General features: G+C 43.0%; 1 protein-coding gene across 15 annotated transcripts in view; it reads left to right on the forward strand.

Annotated features, from left to right (window-relative positions):
- FNBP1 (formin binding protein 1) overlaps window positions 1-25,969 on the forward strand; it is a 93,116-nt gene that overhangs the window by 56,235 nt on the left and 10,912 nt on the right. For 5 of the 15 annotated variants that reach the window (XM_030232848.2, XM_050980943.1, XM_018917713.3 and 2 more), the window contains exons 7-12: window positions 6,243-6,371; window positions 8,066-8,212; window positions 11,654-11,851; window positions 13,218-13,400; window positions 21,280-21,294; window positions 25,311-25,420. In XM_030232848.2, the coding sequence (XP_030088708.1) occupies window positions 6,243-6,371; window positions 8,066-8,212; window positions 11,654-11,851; window positions 13,218-13,400; window positions 21,280-21,294; window positions 25,311-25,420 (782 nt within the window). The remainder of the gene's footprint in view (window positions 1-6,242; window positions 6,372-8,065; window positions 8,213-11,653; window positions 11,852-13,217; window positions 13,401-21,279; window positions 21,295-25,310; window positions 25,421-25,969) is intronic. The other 10 variants (XM_030232847.2, XM_018917718.3, XM_030232850.2 and 7 more) reach the window with 5 other exon arrangements.

Consider the following 25,969-nt stretch of genomic DNA (forward strand, 5'->3'; position numbering starts at 1 on the left):
CCAGGTATTCCTTTTCTATAGTGGGGACCACTGGACACAATACTCCTGGTGTGGCCTGGCAAATGCTGAGAGGAGGGGGACAATGACTTTATCTCTGCATCACCCTGGTCACTCAGACTAATTCACCTCCCTGAGAGACAAAGTTGTGTGTTTTAACCATAAAATTGGTCTTCAGGGCTACAAAATTTGTCCTGGTAACTTTTTCAACCCTGACTGTCCCTTTTGTGTTGGCTGTGTTTGTAAATTCTTTCTTGGAGAGAGAGGAGTAGAACCGTGCCCAGTATTCCAAGTATGAGCTAAGCAATCTATTACCCAGTCCTGAAATTTCCATTATTTATATTCAAGAAATAATTTCCATTATTTATATTCAATACCCAGATTTACACATGGCAGAGTTTAATTGCTTATGTAGTACAACTAAACAGACCTCCAGAAATCATTTAAACATTGTGGGCTAGTGCTCCAAATGCATCTTTTTGTGTTACCTCCTCCATCAAACCCACATAACCTTCCATCCACAGAGATTATCCTTCTTTTATAATGAATTAGTCTGGGTGTTTGCAGGGATTCACAGTTCAGTCATCCAGACAGTTTGGTTGTTTAGTATTCATGACATGAGAATTGCAGTGCAAGGAGACCAACTTTTGGGTCTGAGGCTCAGTTATTCCCCAGGCCCTCGGAGCAGTGTGCTGAGAGGTGCTGCTGTGCAGCTCTTCTTAATTAATTTAGTCCATCTCTGTTGTTAGAGCTTCATCAGGACTGTGTTGTTTGGGGATATCTTTTGTTAGTGTGAGTTTCTGAATGCTGGCAAATTGTGTGCAGTGAGTCTGTACTAGATAACAATTCCTGAGATGTGGTGAGGAAGATTTTCCATCCTCTGTCAGTGGTTTGCTCATTTGTGTATTTTATCCAGCCAAAGGATTTCAGGGACCCACAGAGTCTCAGATTTTTCCTCCACCTCTTCACATGTTAAAAGAAAGGATTTTTCTTTGTTTCTTTCCCTGCTGTTATTTTGCACTCCCCATTCTGCATTTTTTTTTCTTTTGGGAAAACAAATTCCAAATCCTTTCTCTTCTTGCCAGTTCATAGAGACCCAAGTGGTTATTGCAAAATAGTAAAGAGTAGAGCTTGATTTGGAGGCTCTGTAAATCCAAGCCTGGAGCCTTGGCCCTGTTTTGGAGTCTGTGGCAGGATGCCCCCTGTCAGTAATGACCCTGCCCACGCTGCCAGCGCTGCTCTCCCCATGCCCAGGGCACAGGAGGGAGGGCCAGAGCCTGGAGCTGAAAAATCTGGGAGCAATAGAAAGCATTCCTGAAATTGGGGAAGTGTTTCTGAGCCTGCCTTTATCATTAAGCTATTTTAAAGGGATTGGGTAGTTGAGGGGAGGGGGCAGGGGTGATTTCTTTTTATTCTGTTTGCACTTTAGTCTGATCTTGGATTTGCCAAAGCCAGATCTGTTTTGGCAGGCAGTGGCCTGGCAATGATGCATCTCACATGCTGTCTGAGTTGGAAAGAAAAGAGGGGGTGCAGAATGGGAGAAAAGAAAGAAGAAACAAAGTGACACCAAAGTTTTGACTGGAAACTTTGCCATTCTGGACAAGAGCAACTGCTGAGGAGCCGAAGTGTTCCACTTAGTGTGGACCAGCTGAATAGCAGCCAAAGTTTTTTTCTGCCCTTTTCAGTTATTCATATCACTCCCACCATAACAGCCCTGAGGAGCTGCATTTTTTGTCTGTGTAAACCCAGAAGACAGTGTGTCTATTGACCCTTCTGCTGTTTCTGGAATGTGTCTCAGAAAATTGTTCTCAGCAAAATATCCTCATTCTTTTCTGTATTGGAGACCAAAATGGCAGAAAATATACTTGGTTTTTAAAAATTTCTCCTACACTTCATCACAAGTTGCATTTCCTATCAGAGGAGGATTGGGGAAGAAGGTAAATGGAACAATACAATTGGAAGTATTTATTTCTCTAAGAGCCTTCATGTAAAATGTGGCAACTTGCAAAAATTTTCTTACACTTTCAGGTTTGACAGTGCCCATCATAAAGTGTCTATATCCCCTTTCTCTGTTCAATTTTCTTGTTCAAAGGCATGAAGTATTAGGCCTGAATTAATTCAGACCAATATATAAAGCTTTACTAGTGCTGCATGGTTGCAAGAATTATTTGTGAGTTCCCTTGTCTGTCATTCTTTGTTCTCATTCTGCTGTGCAGAGATTGCTGAAGCTGCACCTTATTGATGAACTACAGGTGGTTTCTAGCAGGTGATAAGAAGGCTCACACTAAATATATCTCTCTAACATGAGTTATTTCAAAGGTTTGCAGGGTTAACTTTCTTCTAATTTCTTATTTTAAGAGGGAAAGAAATACCCCCATAAATATTGAAGTCAGATTTCAGGCCTTCAGTGTCCTACCCTGGCATCTCTGAACTCCTGGTAGAGTCATTTACCCAAACTAACTCATTATTTGGGAGTCTGGTTTCTGCACCTCAGTTGAAAAGAAGAAAATCTGCAGGAAAGGAGTTAAAATCATCTTGAGACAACAATGTTTGTGCTCTTCCCACTACCTTAACAGACAGATGCCACAGTGTGTGTTGACAGCTCATATGGCCATTGAATTTAGGGTTTTTCTCCTAAGGTGGGTGTGCTGCTGAGATCTGCTATTTTAAAAACTATTTCCAAAGTTCTGAAGATGGCCACAGAAATCAACACTTTGCAATTTAACACTACTCTGCAGTTAGCTGCTGTCCTGCATTCTTGCCCATCCAGCAGCAAGGCTGTCTAAACAAAGGGAAAAAGATGGGGTTTGATTCTATTTAATGGCACTTCTGCAGAGATTCTGAGAGATAAGGTCACCTGTAATAAGCCTCACCTGCTGCAGGGGAGCTGTTACCTCCTTCAGTCTGTCAGAGCTGCACTCCTTTACCTGGGGTGCTCTCTCAGAGCTGCAGAAACACCCCCCTGGTGTGGCTGCTCAGCTCTGATTGCAGGTGCAGGGGAGCCCAAAGTTTACCTGTCTGCTCCCTGCAAGACTGCAGGTGCTGCAGCTCCTGGGCTGTTGCTCATTTTGGGGAGCTCTCTTCTGGATGAGACCAGCAGTGACATTTGTGACCTTTTGATTTTGGTGCTGGCACATGAGCTCAGACAAGAGCTCCCTTAACAAACCCAGACTTTGGGGGAGGAAGCAATGCCTGTATGCACTATGCAGGTTTATTTTGGGGCAAAAATACTATTACAGAGGTATGTTTGGGGTGGGAGATGTGGGGAATCTGTGCATCTTTTGCAGTGCCAGACATTTGGAAGCAGATCACTGCTGTTCTTCCCACAAGCCCCTCAGGTGTACACACTCCTTTTGCTTTTCTGCAGTGTTGAAAGGTGACCTCATTCTGTTTTCCTTTGAAGAGGGGAATTTTTGCTGCATTCTGAGTCCCTGGCCCTGACATCTCTTACAGCTGAGCAATCTGTCAGCCTGGAGAGGTGGATTGTGTTTCACATATGGGGCTGCAATCTGAGCTCTTGCTCACTCATCCCTGCCCAGTTTAAGGAGACAATGTGTTGACTGAAAACTGCATCCCGGTATTGTTCTGTATCTGAAGTCATGGTCTGCTTTCCCAGACCCCAATTATTCCAAAGCCTTTCCTCCTGGAAATACTGATCAGAGCGAATCTTTTATCATTAACTCTAAGAAGCCCCCAAAAAACCTTCTCTGAAGCTGTTTGCACGCTCAAGTGAGCAGCAAAGAAGCAAAACTTCATTTTCTGTAAAGCCCAGCTATAAATTACTCCTGAAATAGCTTCTGTGACTTCTCTGCAGTTCTGGGCTACTTCATCCACTATTCTGAATGTGAAACTTAACATCATTGACTTGTTTTTATCATTCTGTGCTTCATCAGAGTGCAGGAGTCTCACTATAAGGTACAATTCTGCTAATACTGGTAGTGATGATGTTAGAGGAAGTGACATACTGAAATGAAGTAATAAAAAATTCTAGATTTAAAAAAATTATTTATTTTCAGCTCCAAATACCTCATTGGAAAGATATTTAAACAGTTTGAAACTTGCCAAATGCATTAAATGGCCAAGAGAAACAAAGCATCACTAGGGCTCTCATACAAAATTTCTGGTTTTGGAATGCACCCAATTTTATTTACTCATCTGCTGCCCCCTCTTATTTGGGGCCAGTTAAGATAATTTTGGAAACTGAATGTCTGTCTACTCTTGTATACATTTAGCTCAGAGTTACTTTGTCATATCCAGCCAAGGAGTTTGAAAATGAGCCCTGATGACTTTAATGCTTGCTGGGTCTGCCTGGAAATGTGTAATAATGGATTTCTTGTTTTTCTGCCTCAACAATAGAGTCAAGGGACAAATTCCTGAGTTGCATTATTTCAAATTATTTTAAAAAAAGAAAGGGAGAGACAGCTGTAGGAGTGGGAGTGGGGCTGGTGTAAAGTCAGCTCAGACAATGGGTTCCTCTTAGGTAGATGAGGAGAATGGGCCTCACAAATGGATATTGATCTGCAGCAGCTGGGATGTGAGGAAGGGCTTGGGAGATGAGTGTGAACCACTCTTACAGCTGCTGCCTTTCCATGGCTGACTTTGTTTTCCTGGTAAATTTGTATTTGTGGCACAAGCATATATTGTTTTCCACTTGTATTTAATGTAGCTGCATGTGAGTGTGTGGATGGTGAAGTTTAATAAACTTTATAGCACTTGGGCAGGGAAATGATTGATGAGGCTTTTTGGAATTTGATTGCAGAAGGTGAATTTGCTGGAATTGGGCACTCATCCTTTGGTCAGCTAAAACTCCTGGGAACAGGCAAAGTTGGATGTATGTGTTTTATTGGATTCACTTATTTGGTTATAGTCACATTCTTCTCCATTTGATGCCACTGTTTCATCTCCTGTGATGCACTTAGTGCCCAGTGTCTCCTCATTCTGCTTGGATTATTTCTGGGGAAAGAATGTGAAGGGGATCTGTGAAATTCCTACAATCGACTGCAGAAGCAATATCTGAATTGAGGTGAAATAAATTATTAGGTGAGATGTGCAAACTAAAAATGTGGAGGAAGGCTATTTCTTTACAAACTGAGATTTGAAACCTCCTGGCAGAATTTGTTGCCTTCCAGTTATGATTACAAAAACATTCCATGATTTGGTATTCCATGGATTTCTTGTCAGGAAACTATTGTCTGCTTGGAACAGTTCAAAGAGTGACCCTGTTCTGAACTGGTTTTAATGGGAGCCCACTTAAAATATGCTAGAATTCTTGGTTGTGTTGTGTCCCCTGAAACATGGTTTTTAAAGCAGCATTTTTCTGCTTTGTCTGAAGGAATTATTCAAAAATTCAGCAGCAGAGCTCCAGCCTGGGAGGGGGAGCTTCAGTGTGGGGAAGGCATAGGGAATTTTGGAAGAGAAGAGAAGGAAGAGCTGTAGTGTGAAGGCCAAAGGCAGGGAAGGAAAAGGCATCTAAACCAAACAGATGGGAGAGGCAGTAAGGGAAGAATACTGGGCAGTGAAACAGATAACAGAAGGCCTTGGGAACAGAAGTGTAAGGGGAGGAATCTGAAAACATGAAAGGGTCACTTGGGGACAGATTATTCTAGGGAAAGAAGTGAGATTAATTGCCCAGTGCTCTGCTATGTTGGGTAGCAAAGCAAATCATCTGTGTGGGTAAAAATAGGAAGGGAGGCATCTCAGCTGCTGCTCAGTCTCCTCTTTCCTTGTGTGCTTCATGCCAGGGCTGTGTGAGGAGTGTGGAGAAAGGGCTCTGCAGGGCTCACAGTTGAGAGGTTTTGTCATGATTATGTTGGCTAAAATGAGACAAAACTCTTGGGTTCCCCCCATTTCCCTTTCCCCAGAAAACAGTGCTCAAGAGGGAAGCAACCCATTAGAAGAAAGCATCAGGTGCCACCCAGCAGGGCACAGAGGGAGCAAGAAGTGAGTCCATGAAGGTGCCTGTCCTGTGGGCAGGTGGAGGGAGCAGCTTGTTTTGCTGTTTGATGTGCAGTTCAAGCAGAGGTTGCTCATGGAATGTGAAATGGTTTGTGAAATAGCACATTGGAACCCCAGAAAGGAGCAGCAACACTGTCCACACTGCAGCTTGCATGTTTTACACCAGAGGAGTAAACCAAAAGCTGGTGTTCAGAGTCTCATCATGTTCCTGGGCAGCAAGATGAGGAGTACCACAATGCAATTGCTTTCCATGTAGCCTAAATTATAAATTTCTTTTGGTATTTCTTCAGGCAAGACAGCAAGCCCAACTAAGACATCAGATGGCAGAGGACAGCAAAGCTGAATATTCTTCCACCCTACAGAAGTTCAACAGCGAGCAGCATGAACATTATTACACACACATACCAAACATCTTCCAGGTAAGGAAGGGCACTGGCAGGGCTCTAGAGTAGCTCATAATCCTGTGACAAGAATACATTGCTCATCACCTCCATTCTATGACCCTGACTTCTAATTTTTGGTGATTTTTTTGGTCCTTCTTAGCAAATTTTACATGCAATCTGCCACCCTGAGAGATGGTAGGATAAATTATCCCTTTTTCTTAAATTAGATATAAAGGGATCAATAGCAGACAAGGAAGGTGACGTTGAAGTGTTGTGACAGATGAGGACAGCCTCTGGAATCCTCACAATCTGTCTCTGTTCAGCTCCTGTGTCTGTGCAGCTGGGGATGAGGGAGAGCATCCCTGGCATTGTTGGGGCAGGAGGCAGCTGGGCATTGTTGCATCTGTGAAGTCCAGCCCTTTAAAACCTGTGTTCAAACCAGGCTGCACAGATGGTTAAATGGGAACCACAAGAATTCTGCAGCAGGGAGTCCAAAGGGTTTTAAGCAAGCCACTGATTGTGCCTTAGGGTGCCTAAGGACAGGCTGCAGAGGAAGAATAAAAAAACCATCAGATTGCTTCTGAGTGAAGATCTGAGTTTGTGCTTGAATGAGTGAATTGAGGTTAATGTAGTAGAACAGAACTTCTAAATGATTGTTCCCTTGTAATGGGTCATGAGCATCAGAAGTGGAAAATGCAACCTTTTCAAGGGAGGACATGTCACATGCTTGCCACCAGATGAGCAGGAGCTGATATTTGCGTGGCAAACACGCACTTATTACCCACTGCTGAAACTTGTGAGCTAAATGGACACCTCCTCTTTTGCCTCATGGCATTTCAAACCAAAGCCTTGAGATAAGCTGTTCCTGGAATCCAGCAAATGCTGGAGCTGAGGAGGAGCACTCTGATCTCTAGGTGAGCATGGTCAAGTCCTGCAGATCTTCCCTGCAGTGAGCTCCAGGGCTTGCTTTTGGGTGTTTAAATAAGTTGTTTTGTGAAGAATTGATGCTGCTTGTGGATCAGTCAAGGCAAAGGGGATTTTGCTCTTGCAGCCCAGTGAAACAGGCTGCTCCTGTTCATGCCCTTCTCTATCCTGCTAATGGAATTATGCCACATTCAGTTTCTCTCTATGGTAAAGGAAAGGCCCCTGGAAGAGATGCTGGAGATCCTGGAACTGAATCCACTGAGCAGTGAGGAGCTGTGTTCTGAACAAAACATGATGTTTTTATTGTGCATTAATACATCAATACATGATGTGCTGTGAACAAAACATGATGTGCAGGACTTCCTAAACACCAGAAATTACCTTCTAGGGAAGAGAAGGGGAGACATCAAGATCTTTGATTGGATTCTACAGTGAAATAAAAATGAGATTGCTCTGAACATGCACAGAAAATGAAAGAATTTGTTGCAGAAATTCTTTTAAAAGCCTTAGGAACCATCCTTATAAAAGTCTAAAGCTGGAGTGTGACAAATCAGCATTTTTTAACATCAAAAGTTAATTGAAAAATTTTCAGTAATAGTAAAAGAGATTACTTTAAGAATGACATTTTGATGTCTGAGGGAACAGTATCACTTGGTGCCTTCCTGAGAAGCAGCTGTCCTAGTTTGTTCTTAAAAATATATTTAATCCTTAAGTTTTAAAAGAGTTGATGTAAGCTGGAGAGGAAAAGTGGGTGAAACTGTGAAGTTAATCTTGATGTTTGACCTGAATGAAATGTAATATTTTAGAAAATCCAAGAGATGGAGGAAAGAAGAATCGTGAGGATAGGGGAATCCATGAAAACCTTTGCAGAAGTCGACCGCCAAGTGATCCCCATCATTGGGAAGTGTCTGGATGAGATAACCAAGGCTGCAGAATCAGTGGATCACAAGAATGTAAGTGTTGTATTGGTGTTCTCATATTTAGTATTGGTCTCAAATTCATGGAGACTGAAATCTCAGGCTCAGCACAAGAGATTGCAGTCACAGAATTAAACCAAAGAACAGCTTCTTGTCCCAAGCTGCTTTGTCTGGGGCAGGATGTGCTCAGATTATTCCCCAAATCTACTTAACATCCAGAAATTCCTTTCCTGCAATACTTTTTCTTTTTTTTTTTTTTTTTTTTTTTTTGTTTTTATTAAGGAATATGCTCTCATTTTATTAGGATAATTATTTTTTGAAGTATTGCATTTTAAAAGCAGGCATCAGCATGCCTTGTTGGAGATGATTTCAGATACTTAATCACCAGTTCTTATAGAGGGGGTTTCTATGTCTCCTAAACAGAAAACTGTCTGTTTCAGAAATGCCTTAATTCCAGTTAGATTTGTAATAATGAAAGTATTTAAAGTATTACCTACAGGAACAATCACAAAATCTTTCTGTAAAATATTTCTTGGCAGGTTTGAGGTTTTCTGGCAATCTATAAATGAGCAAATCTTGATGTCTGAACATCATTTTCCTTCACAGGATGCAAAGAAACCTCTCTGATGGAAAAGCTGATAAAAGATTTCAGTTGAGCTTCCTGGTGTACAGTGACCACAAGGTCAAATGTGTTTTCTGTTTTGTTTGCAGAGTGATCTGCTCCCTTCCTACATGAAGCCTCTGTTCTTCCAGCCTTCCTCATGGATCACATTAGTGATTCCAATGTTGACAGCAAATGTCTTGCTGCCTGTTTGAATGTCCCAGACATGTTTTCCACTGGAATCTTTTCTGAGCTGTTCAGTGCCTGGAGCCATGAACTGGCAGCATAACCCCGAGGCTGAGGTTTTGAAATTAATCCTCTACTCTCTGTTCAGCAATTGCTGTCACAGAGAGCAGCACAGGAAACTCAGGGATCTGGAAACCACTCTCTGAGGGGGAAAAGGGGGAATTGGGACAGCAATTCCCATGTTAGAACAACACACTCTGCTTGAGGTCCAGATTTTGGTGCTGCATGGTGAAATCATGCAGGGGAGATTAACATCCCAGCCTACACTCTGCCCAAGTCTTCTTAGCAAAACATACATTAAATTAAGCTGGGTGTTGGAATCAGGGTGAATTTTATATTCTCTTGCTCACAAATAAGTCCATGATGGCTCATACACAAGTGTGACATGGGAAAATGATGACTTTAAACATTGATAACTGAATTTACCAGGATCGCCTGTAAACACTGTGCTGACAAAAATGTATTTACCCAAAATAGTCATATCTGAGCAGCTACAAAGGGGTTAGTGCGTCCTCTCTGGAAACAGTTATGTTCATAAAGACTTTTTTCTCCTTAAATATCCTCAAGGATTTTTTTCATCTCTGGAGCAGTCAATTCTAACTGTGTTGATTATAATGAAAGTGCTGGATTGGGTATTAAACATGCAACTGTGTAAATTGGATTGCTTTATGCCCTCACTGCACTGCAGAATTCCTGTTAATGCCAATAGAAACTGCCTGGACTTAGCAGGGAATACTGCTTTGCTGTTACTGTGTTTCTAAATCAGTTTTAAATATTTTTTTTTTCATTTCCCCTTCCTAACCACTTGAACAACACAAAGGTCGTGTGGCAAGTGTGAGCTGTGGTGACTGCCAGGTGAACCTGTGCAGAACCTGATTCAGAGGGCTCTAGCAGCAGATAAAATGAATTTGTTATGGGCTTGGAGTTCCTGTTATGACATTATCTCTGTGATATATGGAGCATGCTGGTTATTTTTAGCTCCATTGTAGTGGAATGATGTTTTGAATAAATGGAAGGAACACTTTACAATTCAGAAGGGAAAAAGGGAAAAACTCCATGTACAGGATAAAATAGCAGTGGCATATTTAATGTAACATCTCTTAGAATCAGAAAATGTTTTGGGTGGGAAGGGATCTTAAAGCCCATCCAGTTCCACCCCCTGCCATGGGCAGGGACGCCTTCCCCTACTCCAGTTGCTCCAAGCCCTGTCCAGTGTGGCCTGGAACACTTCCAAGGATGGGGCATCCACAGACTCCAGGCTCTTGCAGTCTCTCCATCTTTCCTGTAGGCTCCCCTTAGGTACTGGAAGGCAGCAGCTGAGTCATCCCAAAGCCTCCTCTTTTCCAGGCTGAGCAATTCCAATTCTCTCAGCTTTTCCCACTCTTTCCCCTTCTTCTCCAATTCCTCTTCATCTTGCTTTCATGTCTATCATTAAAAATATCTTCAAGTTTAGATTTCAGGAAGTTTTAATGTCAAACAAGGATGGGATAATGGGAAGTGTTTTACCTCCCTAAAAGTCATGTAGGAATTTCATGGTGCCACCTGATAGACTAAGGATCTTAAATCCATGTGGATCTTCACAATCCCATGAAGACTTTTGCAAAGCTTTTCCTGTATCTGTGTTTTCCTCAATGGAGCCTGGCCTTTCGATATGTTTATATCCCAGCAGATTTCTCCTGAACAGCATTTTACCTGGAGCCACTCACAGAACCTGTGAAATGCCTTCAAGTTCTTTTTATGTAACAGGGCAGTGATGCTCTTCTCTAGAGAATAATGAGATATTTGTGTGCCAAGGCAGAGCATCTCTAGAGATCTTGGAATACAGCTGTTGGAGTATAACAGAATCTCTCTTCCAAGAAAACAAGTAGATAAGAAGTCTATTAGGATATTTTTTCCCTGAGTCCATTAGATTTAAATGCATTTGGCAAGCTGAGGTCTGAATTTGATCTTATGTATAATTAATTTTGTTTGTAGACTTGAGTAGGAAGAATGCTATGGATTAGTTTGGCTTTGATTTGTGGTTTCTGTTTTCTTTTCCCTCTGTCCAAAACAAAAGAGCAAAGCCATTGTACACCATCTACAGCCAGTTTTGGGCTGACTTTGATCCCTCCTAGCAGTGCCAAATGGCAATTTGGCTTCAGTGGCTCCCACACCAGGGCACAGGGCTGCTGGTGTGACCTTGGGCTGCTCAGATGTTGGGTAAAGCTCATGAAACATTTACAGCCATTTACTGTCACTGAATTCACAACCAACTTGTGGACTTGTGGCAGAGTTGATCACAAAAGAGCTCTCCTTTACAGGAGTCTTTATTGGGATTTTCCTCTGATTTGCTAACAGCTCTATTCCCAGCAAACCTCTACCTTAAATCTTTGTTCTGAATCACTTACTGAAGTGTGATTTGCTTTTCTAGTCAGTAAAGTTCTCAGGCTCTTACTCCTTTCCAGCAGAAGGTGGAGAGACTTTCATTGATCACAGGCTCTGGAAGGGCATTAATTCCCAGGAATGAGCCTGGTCACTCCCAGGGTTGGTCCCACACAGACAAACCTTATTGTTCTGCCTCAAAGTGCCACCAATCTGATGTCAAGCCTCCCCTGAGATGTTCACACCTGTGTTGGTCTGTCCCATTCCAGGATTCCCAGATGGTAATAGAAGCCTTTAAATCAGGATTTGAGCCTCCCGGAGACGTCGACTTTGAGGATTTCACGCAGCCCATGAAGAGGACAGTGTCTGAATCCAGCCTTTCCAACTCCAGAGGGGATGGGAAGTCAGAGCCCAAGTTTGGTAGCAAATCCAAGGGCAAGTTATGGCCATTCATCAAGAAAAATAAGGTACTGATTTGTAAACTTGAGCTTGGTGCTAGTATGTGTTCTGTCAATAACCTGTGTCTTGTCTAGTAATCTTGGCAAGTTGAGTTTTTTTAAAGAGAATTTTAGATTCAGAAAGTTAATAACTGATGTCTTAATATGGTGTTTTGTTGTAGTCTTTGGTTACTTAAGTTTCTTTATAACTTTAATTATTGTTTTCTTGTATAATTTCGTTAATTATGTTGCAGTTTTTAAATTAATTTAACTTAAGTTGTCACGTCTCTGCCATGGTTCATTTCTGTTCCTAACTCAGAGAAGGAGTTGTAAACCACTTACCTAGTGCCATGTGTGCCAACTAACATTGTTACCTGTGGGAAGCTTCAGTGTGGCATTACTGTTTTGACACTCCTCAAACTCTCCTTGGCTTTCCATTTGCGTGGTCTTTCCAGTCTGTGCACTGGGGTCAGCAGGTGGGTGGCTGGGAGCAGGGAATTGCTGGGATTCACTCTGAAGCACAACTAATGGAGCAGAACTAACTGAGCAGTTGACTGTTTAAAAGACCATATTAACTTATGTACCCATTAAACCTTTTTCATCCCACTGTCATACTTTACACCATAATGCATGGCAGCATTTATCTGGGGTTACCAGGATGTGTCAGGGGGACTGGACTCAATCAGGTTTCAGTAACACTGATGGAAGCCCAGAATAGCTTTGTTTTTTTGACCTCACTCTTGCTCTGACCCCTTTACCAAACCACTTAAATTTGAGTTTTAAAAATCTCCAAGTTCTCATTCCTGTAGTGCTGGTGTGGGAGAGGACTCGCTGTCTGGTGCTTACATCAGTGTAGCCAGAATAAAAACACAACCAGGACTAACTCCTGAGCAAATTCATAGAGTGATCTGTACAAGTGAAGTGTGATGCACATTGCTGAGGTATGATTTGGAAGCAGGAAGGAATGTGGTTTGTTGTTTTCCAGATAATAGAAACGCTACTGGGCACTAAGGTACCTTCCTTATCTGATCCATTTAAATTCAGGTATTTGAAAGCTCTATCCATATGCATTATTGCAGCTGTCCACAGAGCAGAACAGGGCAATTTATGGGGATAGTGCTGCATGGAAGAGTCTGCATGAGCTTCCTTCAAAGTACTTTTGTGTTACTCTTCTGTTGCATCACTTACTAACACTTTCATTTATCACAACTCTTCATTTAACACAACTCTGAACTACTGCTTTCTCCCCTCTTTTAAACCATGGCCTTTAATATTTAATTATTTAATTGGTTTTTTCTCTGGATTTCAAATATTGGTTTTGATGCTTATTTTCGTTTTGTGTTTTATCTTTTTATTTTGGTTTTTATTCTGTCACTTCTCCATCTCTTATACGTAGCTTATGTCCCTTTTAACATCCCCCCATCAGCCCCCTCCTCCTCCCCCTGCCTCTGCCTCACCCTCTGCTGTTCCCAACGGCCCCCAGTCTCCCAAGCAGCAAAAGGAACCCCTCTCCCATCGCTTCAACGAGTTCATGACCTCCAAACCCAAAATCCACTGCTTCAGGAGCCTAAAGCGCGGGGTAAGTTCTCCTCTGGATACCTCTCTCTCTCTTTTTCTCTCTCTTTCTCTCTCTCTTTTCTTTCTTGCGCTTTTATTGCACGTTCTGTTAAGTAAAAACTTTTTTGTTTTGTGAACGGTTCCATTGTGTTTGATCATAACATGCAGACAGATCCAAGGGTTCCCAACATATAAAGCCATTTGTAGTCAAAACCCCCACAGTGAAACCACAAAAAAGTACAGTTCCTGATGGGAATTACAAATCTGGGTGTCTGGGGGGAGGAGGGGGTGGACAAAATACAGAAAGAGGAGCTGAGCATTGAGTAAGGCTCATGTAAGAAGTCAAAGCCTTTTAGTTTTTTTCTCTGCAGGGTGGGTTCAGCTCAATGTCTGTGTCAGAAGGAGATGGGTAAATTAGGAGGGATTCTAGGAGATAATAGCTGTGATTTCAGTTGGTAAAAGCTCAGTCTGGGATGATGTGACATTGTCACTGGAGCAGTGGGAACTTGGTTCCAGTCACTCATCTCGTGGTTCAGGTGCTGCAGTGTTAGTTTGTGTAGGAACTCTGAGTATTGACATGAAAACTGGTGAGAGGAGAAGGTGAACTGATCCTGGGTGGGAACAAAGCCTTTCCATGGTCCAGGTGTGCTTTAAACCAGGGCTGCCAGGTCAGGGGAGTCTGGGACACAATTCCCAGCTCCACAATGCACAGTTTAAACTCATATCCTGTGTGCAAAAACTTTATTAGTGCAGTTTATATTATAAATAATAAGCTTTATTAGTGCAGTATATGTTATGCAAACTCCAAATGACAGAGAAGAGGTTCTGAGGGAGCAGGATTTGGGATTCCCCTGCCAGCAGCTGCAGTGCAGTGTGTCAGTGCTGGTTTAAGCATTGTGTGGTGGAAAGATGCTGAAAAACTCTAGGGCTGATCTGGGGATTCACCTGGATTTAGGTCACACTGGACCAACACTTTGTGACACACCACCACTGTTCCAAGCTCAGTGTCCCTGTCTCCTTTGCTGCTGATAAAGAAGGAAATGTGGCCTGAGGTTTTCCAGGTCAGCTGCTGTTCCTGTTGCTGATAGCAGCTGTGGTTGTAGTCACAAACCAATTCTGAAGTGTTTGTGTGGAATTAAATCCTCTCATTGGTGGTCTTCATAAGCAGTAAATAAAATGTCAGGTCCCTGAGATAAAATTTGCCATTTATCAAACAAAAATAAGCTCACACATGGCATGGTTCTACTGAAAATTTGCTGGCACAGCATGGCTTTGCCTTCTAGGTGAAACCCTTAGAATTATTTTCTCCTGTAAAAATTACAGGAAGGAGACAAAACTGTTCAGTATTTTAAATGTTTTTTAGAGCAGACAGTGAGGAAGTGACTACTTAGAAAAGCCCAAATTCTGCTCCAGGCACTCATTTAGCTCTGAGGACTGGAGCTGTATAAAAGCAGAGATGATTTCCATGGGGAACTTCAGTGGTTGGTTACAAAGAACTGAGAGCAGTGCTGTAAACAATGCACTGTCTCATCTGGTTACAGACAGATCAGTCAAAAATAAAAATGTTTTAAACAGTTTCAGTTCTTTGCTAGGAAATTGCCTTTTAATGGGACACTAAGAACACAAAAAATCCCATTTCTTCCCATCCCTGTTTCACTGGGGAAGTGGGAAGTTTCTAAGCTGTCCAAAGGCAGGTTCTGAACGTGTCCCTCCTTACCTCAGTTGCAGTTTGACTCAGAGCATCTTTTCTCAGTGGTTTTTCCAGGTGGAGGCAGACTTTCAGTTCTGCTTGTGCAGCAGCAGAGCTGAGGATGTGCTGGGTGGTGGCACCACTCCAGGGGTGGCAGCTGGAGCCCTCCTTGTCCTGGGCAGTGCTGGCTCACTTTGGGGTGAAGGTACTGCTGCTAATGCTCCCTAGAGGCATTCAGAGAACAGAATGTTGACATGAGTATTTCCTACTTGACTTAAAAATACTGGTTTGTAGTTCCCTGGGCACTTCACCAGTTTGTGTTTCAGATGTATGGATCCCTCCTGACTGATTGCTTGCCCATATAAGCAATTATTACTAATAGCTTTTCACAGTTCCTGAAGGAAGGCCATTATTTTATATATTACCTAAGAAATCCAAGCACACCTTAAGAATTCTGCATGCCATATTGTTTCAAGTCCTTTGTGTGAGAGGCAAAGTAATGAGAACAATGTCCTGTAGTCTTCTCTGGAACCCCGCAAATTTCTGCTGACACATTCATTGAGAATGTGCAAGGAAGGGCTATTGCTAAATCTTCATTTGAACCTTTCACTGTGTTCTTTTGCTATTTCATTTCCTTCCCCTGTCAGCTACCAGGATGTTTGTGTGTAAATACTTTTCCTGCCTGACTGATCCTGAGGATTTGGAGTCCAGTGTTCAGATCAACCTCTCTTATCCCAGAGGGATGAACTCAGACCCCTTGGATCATTTAGAGATATGGAGGAGGAGAGGCTGAAAACCTCTGGCAACTTGCTCTGACTCATTTGGAGACTTGTCAAATTCACATTTTAGAGCTCCTTGGTGATTTGTATTTTACAAATGGTTGAACTAAGAGATCATCAAAGTGCCATACGACCTTCAGAAATAAAATCATTCTAACCAAGCAAAAAGGAAATCAAGAACCACCCACAAATCCTTTAAATTTATCAGGTGAAAAGAAGGACATTTGATCTGTACAGCAGGGAAATAGCTTTTTGGAAGGTCATGCAGGGACCAGCAGGGCAGCACAGTGTAACAAGAGTTGGGACTTTGGATCATTTCACTTGCTCTGAATTGTCTCTGCACTGCTGGGTTTCTTCCTTGGCAGAGTTCCATCCAGACACCCTCAGTGAAGGTGCCCACAAGGCTCTTTAAGTCTCATTTTAGAGTATTCAGCCAAATTGCCAAGCAGGTGCTCCCTGGATTTCTTGATAACCTGAGCTCTCAAATCCTACAAAGCCAGGGAAAAAAGTTTACTTCAGAAAAAATGGGATCACATTCCTTTTTTGCACTGTCTTAAGGAATAAGGAAAAGAAAAGTAACTATTTGACATGAGCAAGTCCTGAGAGTGTAGCAGGATAAATTCCAGCAGCAGGAATTGCACATTGTAATTGACCCTTGAAACATGACACAGAAATGGATTCCCCTGCATCTCCTCCATGAAATCTGGGAGATCACAACCTGTCTGGAGAGGGAGAGTGTTTTAACAATTTCCTTTGAAAATTTTGGTTTAGCATCTTAGGTTGCATTTGGCAAAATCACTGGTGACTGTTAAAACACATTGTATAATTAGCTATGATATGTTCTGTGCCCAGTCTGGTTTTAATTTTGCTTCCAAACCAAAAATCCAATGAATCTTGTTTTCATGGAAGGAAACAGATGCCTGAACAATGCACAACAGATGCAAGGTTAATGTGGAGGCACCAATACCAGTATCAGTGGTCACTGCCAATATGAAATCCTAGTCCGTTTAAAAAAATTTAAATATTTAGGTGCTGACTCTTGTCAGTGTCTATGGTTTTCTAATCACACTTTTGTGTTTCTCTCAAAGCTTTTTTCTTCTAATCCCAGCAGCAGAAATGTCCATTATAGAGAATACCATAAAACTGTTGGAGCACTTACTATGGATCAGAGCTAGGAGAAGGGAAAAACTGTCATATGTTTTTTTGTGATTGTTTTTCTAATAGCTGCTTTAAAAGACACTATGAAATTAGTGTAGCACTTCAAATCAACTTCATCTCTTTAGGGAAGTTAAAGCCAGAAGAACACAAAGAAAGAGGAACCAGTTACATAACTTATAATTTCATTTATGCTTGCTCTGCTTTTTCTAATTCCATTTTGAGGACAAAGGAAACTCGGTATTCTGCTGGTTGGTATTAATTTTGTGTTCTTTAATTTTATTGCTGCAGCAGCAGTAACATCAGCACCATTTTTTAAAAGAGCAATCCTCCAAACTAACAACATCCAGGGGTAGAACTTACACCTTTGATGACTCCGTGTGTGCTGGGCTTGGCTTCCCTCCCTCTCCCCAGAGCCTGGGAAGTGGCTGAGCAGGGAGGATGGTCTGGGAGCTGGGGCAGACATTGCTGCTAGCATCCAAGTTCTATAAAGCACACAGAGGAAATTTTGTGGTTTCCTTTCTAGTGGAAGTTGTTGACTTCATTACGATGTGATTTGATTTCCATTGCACCCGTTGCTGCGTCCCTCCCCGCCCGTCTCCTCTGACACTCTGTGCCCTCCTGTCCCTTGACACCCAGCTCTCAATCTGCCCCACTGGTCAGTCCTTTGTTGTTCTGTGAGCATGCAGAGGCAGCCAGCAAACCAGCCCTTCTCCAGCCTGCTCTGTCCCCTGCCCTGGGAGCACTTGCTGTTCCAAAGTGTCTCTCTGCGCCAAGACTGGGACTTTTTGGTGGGTGGGGTCATTAAATCCGTGGTTTGTTCTAGCACTGAGAGAGATACCTTCTCTTTGGGATTTAAACAAGCACTTAAAAATACCATGTTTTCTGATCTCTCTGAGCATGCTGAACTCTTAATATCCACCTGGCTCCCAGGAGGCTCCCACTCTGCACTTTGAGGGTAGTCCAAGACCAAGCTCTCTTTTGCTGTAGAAGCAGTGAACACAGAGGTGCCGTGCTCGTCCCCGGTGTAACCAATGTGTGTTTTCTCTTGCTGACTCACCAGCAGACACAGTCTTTGTATATTCACAAAGAACTCATGAAGAGGACTTTAGGGACACCCACGTGTGCCGTTGAGGCTAGGGAATATGTTGTAAGTCTGAGTATGGTGTGATCAGCCCATACTGTTGCTACACAGTCGCTAACCCCACTTACAACGCCGGCCCCAGTGTGCTGTGGGAATGTGCTTTGTCAAAGAGCCAAGGAAAATTTGGTGGGAGGCAAGTGGCAGCTTACAGTGTGATGTGCAGGAAAGATAATGTCTGCTAGTCCTGGAAATGCTGAAATTGGCACAATTAAAGTAGCTGGACCTGTGAAATTCAAAGTGTTGCGAACAGGTTCTGCATATGTATTTAAAATGATTTAATGAATGCAGTCTTGAGCATCACGAGCCCTGATGGACAGGAATTCTGTGCCTTGATTGTGAAGCATTCCCTAGAACCTTTGGAAGCTTCTGTGAGCTGTCTATAATAATGATAGTTCATGGAATCAAGATATGTGACCTCTAAATCTGCTCCTTGGACAAAGCAGAGTATGGGGAGATTGTTACAGGGCCACTAAAAAAAAAAAAGGAAAAAAATGAAAATTACCTCTTGGTTGTATGTATGGAAGTCCAGTGATTTATTTCAACCCTGTTTTCTGTAAGTGAGGTTAGTGGCCGTGACTGTCCAATAACACATGGACCTGCTGGCTTTCATGCTCTCATGTGTTATTGAAGCTTGTGGCTCTTAGGCTCTTCATTATTTTCCCTGCAAGACTAAGCTAGGCTTGGTTTAAATTGACAGCTTGAAACACATTTGCTCATTTCAAGGAAGTGGAACTTGATCATTTGGGGGAAAAACGCCTTTGTTCTCCCAGGAACTGTGAGCAAGTTTCTAGCTGTGAAAAGCCAATAGAATGGGCAGAAGTAGTTATGTAGTGTTTAATGCAGATTTGTTTTCAATCTGCTTATATTTGTTTATAGAAACTGAATCACTGTCACGTTAAATTACCAATAAATTTCAGAAATGGAAAACTGTGGACATGACTTATTTCAGCATTTCATTGTTTCCAGCCTATGAACTGCTTAATTTATACTGGTTATAACAATCCCTGATGTACTATTTGGAAATGCTATTAATAAGTTCTCTATTTTTGTCATACTTAACAGCAAAAGAATTGGGCATACAGTGTCTGTAATCCCTTTCAAATTTGCTGAATTTGCAGCAAAAGAATAGCCTTGATGCAGATGATTCTCCGCAGTGTTTAGTGCCTTTAGAGTGAGTAGTGTTTAGCCACTAGAGCATGTAGCATACATTTGTGCCTTTTTAGAGTGCTTCATAGGTAAATATTTATTCTGCACCATGAGTCTTGTCTGTATCTATGTACAAGAATCTCAATTTGTGCTGATCATGTCTATGCTAAAGTTCACAGGAGTGCTAAAGCAATGATGCAAACACAAGCTGCCTACGCTGAATTTCTTCAGACCATTCTTTCTCCTTCTATGATTACTCTCTCCAGTGGATTGGTTTTGTTTGCTTTATTTTTTTAATGGCCTCTTTAGCTCAGAGGGTGAATTTCTTCATGGCATTGTGATTATTATCATGTGTTTGTTCCCTAATGGACTGGACTGCAGAGGGAAGTGTCACTGCTGCCTTGTCACTGAAGGGTCAGTTCACATGCAGCATTTCACTGTTATTTCAGGATCATTTATTTTCCTTGAATGGCTGGCATGTGTTGCTGTAAAAATCCTGGTAACTAATGGGAATTGTTATTTTTTGGGGGGAAAAAAAAGTGTATTTCTTAAATCAGCTGCCCACAAGAGGTGTGGAGCCTTTATTTTAAATCCCATCCTAATGAACAGTGTTTTTGCTAGAAATGGAGCCTCTGTTTGAGAACACCATTGCCAGGAGCTGTTGATAGTGACAGAGAACTTGAATGGAAAGAGGTTCCCAAGTCTGGCAGCACAAATCCTTGCCTGGAGAGAGGCATTTTCCAGCTTTTACCTTCCAGCTGTTGTTAACATGGAGCGTGTGCTTTAATGCACCTCAAGTTTCTTGGGTAGCTGGAGCATTTCACAACTGCCCCAAGAGCTGCCAGGGCAGCTCAGTGCCCCTTGCTGGAGGAGGAGGAGGATGAGCTGGGTGGAGTTTGGATTCTCCTTTTCTATCTGGCTTTAGATCCTGAGCAGCAGCTCACTTGTGCTTGGCACAGAGCTGAGCACTGTCAGTCCCCCTGCCTCTTGGAAATCCTTCTGAACTGCAGCTGTTCTGTCATTTGGCAGTGATGGAAGAGGCTTTGGGAATTTTGCTGGTTGTGTGCCCAGGCACAGTTGTTCACCTGGGAGTTCCTGGGGCACCTGCCCAGAGCTGTGTGTGCAGGTGAGGCAGGGCAGGCACTGCTCCATGGGCACACACTGCTTTCAGTCTTGCTTTCCCAGAGTGACTAAAAGATAATGTTTGGGCTCTGTCCCAGGAAATGTGGTAACTTCTGAAGAATTAGATCATGTATATCAATTAAGGAGGTTGAATAATGTCTTACCATGCTGTCACAGAACCAATCTGGTGTCAAGAGAGTGGATGTTTTTTTCCTCCTCCTTGGGCCTGACCTTGTCCGACTATGGCCAAAGTACATTTGAGTCTGAGTATTTATTTCTGAATTGTTCAAGAATGTGAAATGGCTTTCTGTGCCTGCCTGGGCAGCACTCTGCAGTCCACAGAGACAGTCCAGGGGTGTTGTCCTTTGGCTGTAGCCAAGAACCAGGCATCCCCTGGAGGTCCATGGAGCTGGGTGCTGCTGGAGCTGCTCCTCTCCTCTCCACTGAGGTTTGGCTCAGGGCTGACCCCCCCAGAGCCCTTCCACGAAGGGGCTGCTGCATTTCAGCACATTTTTGACCTAAAGTGGCACCCATGCATTTGCCAGCTGTGAGTTTTTCCCACCTCACTGCTGTGATGAGAACTCCCAGTGTTGTTGGTGTAGTTGTCAGTCAGTCCAGGTCTGATCTCACCTGTGCCCAGGTCCTGCACTTCCCATTCCTGCTTCTGGCCAGGTCATGGCAGCTGCCCAAGCCCATCTTGTGAACTTTTGCACAGATCTGTTAGTGTGACCCATTTTGCCTTCCAACAGCAAGGGGATTGTGTCATTTTATTGTAACATCAGCCCCAAATGTTCCTCTTCTACTGATGCATTGTTGTTTTTTCTCTCTCTCCCCCCACCCTGTATCTCTCCAATTTTACATGAAGCTTTCTCTCAAGCTGGTAAGCACATTTACAGCATGCCTGTCCTGTGTTTTAATCACAATTTCCTGTGTGTGTTTAATGTGCACTGTGCCACATGTGACATGCCACTGAAATTAACTGTTAAATTTGTTTCTTCTTTGTGTTTGCTTTTTTTGACATTTATCAGATAAATCTGAATACACAGGTCTGGAGTCTAATAGAGGTGATCAGAATTCAGTCTTCTAATAAGCTGCTAAAAAATTAACTCTAATGTATAGTTTAGTTTTCACTTTTATAATCCAGGGCTATGAAAATGTAGAAAAACAGTATTGAGCAATTCTACTACTGTATAAGTATACTTTAAAACATTAAAATAAGGGGAAAAGATTAAAATAAAGGTGTCAGTGCTTGCTGGAGTTTTTCCAGAGAGCCATGCATGTCCTTCTGTGTAAAGTAGCTGCAAAGTTTGCTTTCCATGTCCAGTATTACTGGAAATCTGCATCATTATCACCTACATTTTACAGCCCTATGTAGTTCTTCAGAATAACCAATAATGACATTAATTAAAGTTCAGTAAACCTTAACCTTAACAAGGTTAACTCAATCTGATTTGACTTTGCAAATTGAGAGATGTGAGTCTGTGTGAATCTTAAATTCCATCTTGGATGCAGCTGGGAAGGTTACTTGAACTATGGTAAGATAAAGATGTTACTGAGCTGGAAAGGGAAGGGGTGAACAGACCTGGGAAAGCAAATTACCTGCTGAGCTCCATGCACAAGGTATTGTTTTGCTTGAGACACTCCACACCTTGCTGTGTCCCCCAGCTTGGCCACATTCCTTTGGCCCTGGAGAGCCCCTCAGCAGCAGAATGTGCCTGGTTTGCTGCCCCACCCTGTGCAAACACTCGAGGGCCACAGCCAGTGATGGCATTTGGGGAGCTCAGAGGATCCACAGGGGCACCTAAGCTGTGTCAGCTTCCAGGTTCTCTTATTGCTCCCACTTTGTGCCTTTGGCTGCTCTTTCCCTTCCCTGTCAGGGTGGGCAGGCCCTGGCACAGGGTGCCCAGAGCAGCTGTGGCTGCTCCAGCCCTGGAAGTGTCCAAGGCCAGGCTGGAAGGGGTTTGGAGCCACCTGGGCTAGTGGAAGTTGTCCCTGCCCATGGCAGGGGGTTGGAACAAGAATAAGCTTTTAAGATCCCCTCCAACACAAACTATTCTGGGATTCTACATTTATCTTGTGCTTGGACACATCATTGTGGGGGCCTCTTCTGCTCATGGCAGCTCATCCAGCTCACCATGGGCCACCAGAGCTGCCTGGAGCATCTCTGGCAGTTTGGGGTCCTGCTGCTGCCCTGGCAGCACAGTGACTTTGTTGGGCTCCTTTAGCAAGGTTGCTTCTCACTGAGGACCTGTGGTAGGTCAGAGGAATGATGGGAGTGCCTGGAATATGTGCAAACCTTCTTTTGGCTGTTGCCAAGCCACTGTCCTGGGAGTCCACTGCATTTATAGCAGATTTCCACTCATTTTTTGGTCACAGTGCTAGTGTGCTGTGCAGCTGAGTTCAGCCTTTGTATGTAGGAATAAATCTGACAAAAATGGCTGACAGGGCCTTTCCCTGGGAATTGCAGAAATTGGAAAGATGTGTAGGGAGGGCTGAGACCCATTTTCACCTCAGGTGGAAAAAAGCAGCTTTTTTTAAAATCTCCTCTTGGATCCTCACTGTGCAAGAGCCAAAACTGAGGCTGAAAAAGCTCACCTTCTCACATGTAGCTTCAGTCCAGAAACTGGTCCTAACACAGGCTCTGTTTGCACAGTCCTTCATCTTGGGACAATCTGAATCTTAATCTCTTTCTGCAAGGACACCTTGTGAGCAGCACATCAGAAATAGCTCAGCTGTCCCCTCACCTCACTGCTGCAGCATTTCTAAAAATGTAGGCAATGTCCACAGCTTGAGAGGTAGCCCAGGTGGGAGAGCATGAAATGTGCCCAGCATGTGCAAAAACTGCTCCTTGACTCTCCTCTTTAGAGCAGGGGCTCCAGCTTCTGACAGAAATTCCTGAGCACAGCCCAAAGCTGGAGTGAAGTCACCTCCCAGCCTTGGGTGTGCAGCTCCACGCAACACTGCTGCCTTGGTCTGAAGCATTGTGAGCCAAACTGCTGGATTTAGTCCAGCTTAGAACTCTTGAATCAACTTGAAGAATCAAAAATGAGACACCAAAATGATGCTTTTCCAAATTTCACTCTATCTGTTGAATTCTACCAATGTACAGCTGGGATATTTTCAAAGCCTGTCTCTTCTGTCAGAATATGTTATCTAAACTTTCCTGATAGCGCTTGTTTGTTTACAAAGCTGCTTCCAGATGCTTTGCCTTAAAAAAGATGTGTGTGGCTTTAGTGTAGATTACCCATAAAATAGATTCAATCACTCTCATGTCTGTTGTGATGTGGGAGTTGCTGTCAAGCAAAATCTAAATGTTAGAGAATAAATTAAAATAGATCTCTCCTCTACCAGGCACATCAAGTAATGTAAGTACTGGTGGGACTCTGTGTGGGGAAAGTTTCAGAATCAGCATAACTTTCTTAGTAATTTGTCTTAAATTTGCTTTCTCATTGTCTCACAAATGGAATTTTAAGTGTATTATTGCAGAGATGATCAAGGCTTCAGTAGAAGCACATGCCATCTTTGGCTGACAATCACTACAGCAGTGTCCTCAGGCCTGCTCTGTGACTTTGGGATGGCCACTCCAGAGGAGAAGGTGACCTGTGTGTGGCTGTCCTCCAGCCCTCTGACACCCCCAGACTTTGGCTTTGAACAGCAGCTGCAGGAGAAAGTCACAGAGTCCCAGCACACTCAGTACAGAGCCAAGGTCTAAGGAGCAGCTTGTGTGGCAGTGTCTCCTCCAAATCCTCTCCTCAGAGAGAAATGTGGAGTTTTGGCAGACTGATGGCCCAGCCCTGCTCAAGGCTCTCAGTGAGCTGATGGACCACTGAGTTTGGTTCCTCAGCTTTGTGGTTTTACCCTTCTGTCTCCCATATTCCCCCTTAGAAATGGGACAGGGAAGGAGCAGAAGCCCAAACGAGCCAAACCTGCCCAAATTGAAGCTCATGCACAAGAACCTCACTCCCTTATGGTGCAGCTAATCAGTATTAATATGTGTTCAGTATAGCCCACCCAATCTGCCTCCATTGCCTTCTGGCAAGACAAAAATAGGTGTAACTGTGAAGAAAAGAGTGTGGATGTATTTTGTGTGTCATCTATCTGCTATATCAAATTGAGGCAACCAAGAGGAGACATAGCACAAGGCAGAAAAAGGGTTTTCAAGCAGAATCACACAAAGGTAACCACTGTGGTCTTCACTTTATTTTTTTTTCCCCCTTTGGTTATGATTTCAAACTGACTGATTCCATGGCTTTGATATAACTCCTGGTTTTTATGTGAGTACAAGTGAGAGAGGAAAAACTGAGAGACTTTGGCGTGGAATGTGGACCCTGGAAAGTAAGCAGCATGTTTTTTAAATTGCAGAGTCCAGTGAGGAATGCCTCTGTTAGCTTGGTGTGTTCAGGAGAGCCCTGACATAAATGAACTGTTGGCCCAGCAGTCAGTCAGCAGTGCATAGGAGAAGTGCAACTGTGGCACAGGAATAAAAGCCAGGAACTGCTTTTATAGGAATGCTGTTTGTAGCTGAGTGAAAGAAGGCAGAAAGGATCAGCTTTCCATGAGAAGGGAAGTCTGTTTAAAAAAAAAAAAAATTGATGATAAAACTGTAGATTAAAAATATTTCTCATCTTTGCTGTTGAATTCTGGAATTTTCCAGCTGATCTTCCATTAGCCACTGTTAGGGAAGCAGGATATTCCTGGGATTGTTTTGAGGGCATCCAGATTCCTCACCCTTCAGGGACTGATAACACACTACAGAGGAGAACGATGCTTCAGACCACTGTGATTCTGCACAGGTTTTTGTGAGCTGCTTTCAAAATGCAATCCCAAAGAATTCTTTCAGACCCTGATTTTAATTTTTTCCCTTATCCCCCCCACCCTCCATTCCACTCTGTGCAGGGAGCAGGCCCAGAAGACTTCAGCAATCTCCCACCTGAGCAGAGAAGGAAGAAGCTTCAGCAGAAGGTTGATGAACTAAACAGGGACATTCAGAAAGAGATGGATTCAAGGTGAGTCAAACCCCTCCAATGAAAAGTGAAATTGCACTGAGCAGAGCCCCTGTGTGTGATGGGTGTGGGTGCAGCCCACCAGGAGAGGCTGTTTGAGATGATGGCATCATCCAAGGTCTGATGTGTAGCTCAGATTTCCTGGAAGCAGGAAGATAATGACTCCTGTGCTTCTGTGAATGCTTTTTCTACAAGGCTGCATTTATCATTCTGGTTGAGAATAAGGCTATTTTAGCAACACACTTTTAATTGATTCTGGCAGCCTGTATTTGTGCTTTGTGTTTGTTCACATCCTGTAGTTGCATTAAAGATTCAGCATGTTTTGTTTGTGAGACACAGAACTTTTCTTCCCTGGAGGATTTCAAGACTGGTCTCTTCCTAAATACTGCTTTGCATTTGTACACATGTGCCTACATTTTGTGTCAGCTTGCTTTCAAGAACCTATTTATTTTGCCTACTAACCCAGAATTTCTCCTTTATATTTTCTATCATGGATAGGAAAAGAAAATTGCACGTGGTTGTATGATTTCTCATTGCTTTGTTTTTTTCTTC

This window comes from Serinus canaria, chromosome 17 (assembly GCF_022539315.1).
Source record: "Serinus canaria isolate serCan28SL12 chromosome 17, serCan2020, whole genome shotgun sequence".
NCBI classification, from domain to species: domain Eukaryota; kingdom Metazoa; phylum Chordata; class Aves; order Passeriformes; family Fringillidae; genus Serinus; species Serinus canaria.